Below are 2,500 nucleotides of genomic sequence, written 5' to 3'. Positions count from 1 at the left end.
GGCAACCTGGGAGGAGTGCCCGTGGATCTCCCCGCCGAACGCGATGGCGTCACTGGGCACGCCCCCGCCCCCCCCCAGGCCCCCGGCGTTGATGTTGGGGCTGCTCCCCATCAGGCCCCCTGGGGCCCCGTAGGGCAGCCTGGCCGCGGCCCTCCCCAGGGTCATGGTGCTCTTGGGCAGGGCGGGGTTCAGTCCGGAGCCCATGCTGGCCCTCAGGCCCAGGGCGGGGTCGTCGCCGTGGTCGGTGAAGTACATGGGCCCCGAGGTGGCGTAGGCCGCGTTCAGCGACTGGATGTTCTCCATGGACAGCGTCTTGCAGGAGCCGGTGAGGCCGCCGCCGCCGCCGCCGCCGCCGCCGCCGCCGCCGCTGCCGTTGCGGCGGTGGCCCAGGCGCGGCGAGCGGGGGAGGCGGGGAGAGCGGCCCGTGCTGCCCGACGCGCCAGAGCCGCCGCCGTTGGTGCCGACCACGTCCTGCTTGGAGACGGAGCGGGCGCTGCCGTACATTGCGAGCGGAGCGGGCGGGTGAGGTTCACACAAAAAGGGGACGCGGTCCAGGTTGTTTTGACTGCGGTTGGAGGGAAATGGCCGCAGAGAAGCGGGAGCGTGTTGCTGGGATGGTGGTTTCAGCTGAATGAGGAATGACCTTTGAAAGCGGCAGACGACCGTACTGATTGTCAGAGTTGGTCTGGAGCCCAGGGAGCTCGGGGTACTCCTTCAGGCAAGCCTGGAGTCAACAGACGCCATTCGTGACAAGTCCGTCAGTCGCACGCCGATGTGTCACAACCAGGTAAAGACTGAGTAAACAGCTCAAATCTTCCTCTGGGATGAGGCTGAAAGGGCAGGATATCTACTCTGATGTGAGCGTATAACTGGCAGTAGAAAGGCCTCTCTGTTGACGTCACTGTAATCCATCAGGTCATCAGTGAGCTAGCGTGATGTCCCTTCAGGAGTTGATAAAGGGACCGGGGTGACCGATGATGAGTTGGTCTGGGAGGATGCTGATGTGATCACCTGGAACGGGGTCAGGAGAGGAGAGGGGCTGGAGAAAGAGAGAGCTCATTTTAGGATCATTCAAGTATATTTAAGCATTAAAAGCTGTTAAATTGTTTTTTAGAAGTTTGGTCATTTGGTCAAAACATTGACCAAGCTGTGAAGGTATACAAATAGCATTGGGGTGAATTCCTTGGTTTTAAAATGTACACTGAGTCTATTTATGGCCTGTTTCAGCAAAGCATGCATAATGCAAAGCCAACACCTGCATATAACACTGCCACATACTTGACTGAACAATCATGATAACCTTTAAACAAAATTAAAAGTTAACATAAAATAACTTCTGCCAGAAACTTTGAATGAGTTTCCCCCCGTTCCCCCCCGCTTCCTACCCCTGGCTCATCGCTCCCTCCTTCCTCTCCTCCCAAACTACGCCTCCTTCCTCTCCTCCCAAACTACGCCTCCTTCCTCTCCTCCCGAAACTACGCCTCCTTCCTCTCCTCCCCAAACTACGCCTCCTTCCTCTCCTCCCAAACCCTAAACTACACCTCCTTCCTCTCCTCCCAAACTACGCCTCCTTCCTCTCCTCCCTAAACTACACCTCCTTCCTCTACAAACCCTAAACTACGCCTCCTTCCTCTCCTCCCAAACCCTAAACTACGCCTCCTTCCTCTCCTCCCAAACCCTAAACAACGCCTCCTTCCTCTCCTCCCAAACCCTAAACTACGCCTCCTTCCTCTCCTCCCAAACTCTAAACTACGCCTCCTTCCTCTCCTCCCAAACCCTAAACTACGCCTCCTTCCTCTCCTCCCTAAACTACGCCTCCTTCCTCTCCAAACCCTAAACTACGCCTCCTTCCTCTCCTCCCCAAACTACGCCTCCTTCCTCTCCTCCCAAACCCTAAACTACGCCTCCTTCCTCTCCTCCCCAAACCACGCCTCCTTCCTCTCCAAACCCTAAACTACGCCTCCTTAATCTCCTCCCAAACCCTGAACTACGCCTCCTTCCTCTCCTCCCAAACCCTAAACTACGCCTCCTTCCTCTCCTCCCTAAACTATGCCTCCTTCCTCTCCTCCCAAACCCTACACTACGCCTCCTTCCTCTCCTCCCTAAACTACGCCTCCTTCCTCTCCTCCCAAACCCTAAACTACGCCTCCTTCCTCTCCTCCCAAACCCTAAACTACGCCTCCTTCCTCTCCTCCCAAACCCTAAACTACGCCTCCTTCCTCTCCAAACCCTAAACTACGCCTCCTTCCACTCCTCCCAAACCCTAAACTACACCTCCTTCCTCTCCTCTCAAACCCTAAACTACGCCTCCTTCCTCTCCAAACCCTAAACTACGCCTCCTTCCTCTCCTCCCAAACCCTAAACTACGCCTCCTTCCTCTCCAAACCCTAAACTACGCCCCTTCTTCTCCTCCCAAACCCTAAACTACGCCTCCTTCCTCTCCAAACCCTAACCCTAAACTACGCCTCCTTCCTCTCCTCCCAAACCCTAAACTATGCCT

At 56.3% G+C, this 2,500-nt stretch overlaps 1 protein-coding gene across 1 annotated transcript in view; it reads right to left on the bottom strand.

Annotated features, from left to right (window-relative positions):
• The window catches only part of LOC307075102 (ELKS/Rab6-interacting/CAST family member 1-like), a gene marked incomplete at its 3' end in the record, with an annotated part of 43,665 nt that overhangs the window by 33,654 nt on the left and 7,511 nt on the right, over nt 1-2,500 (bottom strand). Inside the window, exon 2 of the mRNA XM_079735607.1 lies at nt 1-1,039. This exon is cut by the window's left edge and continues 24 nt beyond it. Coding sequence (XP_079591733.1) covers nt 1-504 — 504 coding nt within the window. The 5' untranslated portion in view covers nt 505-1,039. The remainder of the gene's footprint in view (nt 1,040-2,500) is intronic.

The sequence above is a fragment of the Pollachius pollachius genome (genome assembly GCF_949987615.1).
Source record: "Pollachius pollachius genome assembly, chromosome: 4".
NCBI classification, from domain to species: domain Eukaryota; kingdom Metazoa; phylum Chordata; class Actinopteri; order Gadiformes; family Gadidae; genus Pollachius; species Pollachius pollachius.
Note: the sequence above shows the minus strand (reverse complement) of the source record. Positions and strands in the feature narration are given on the sequence as shown.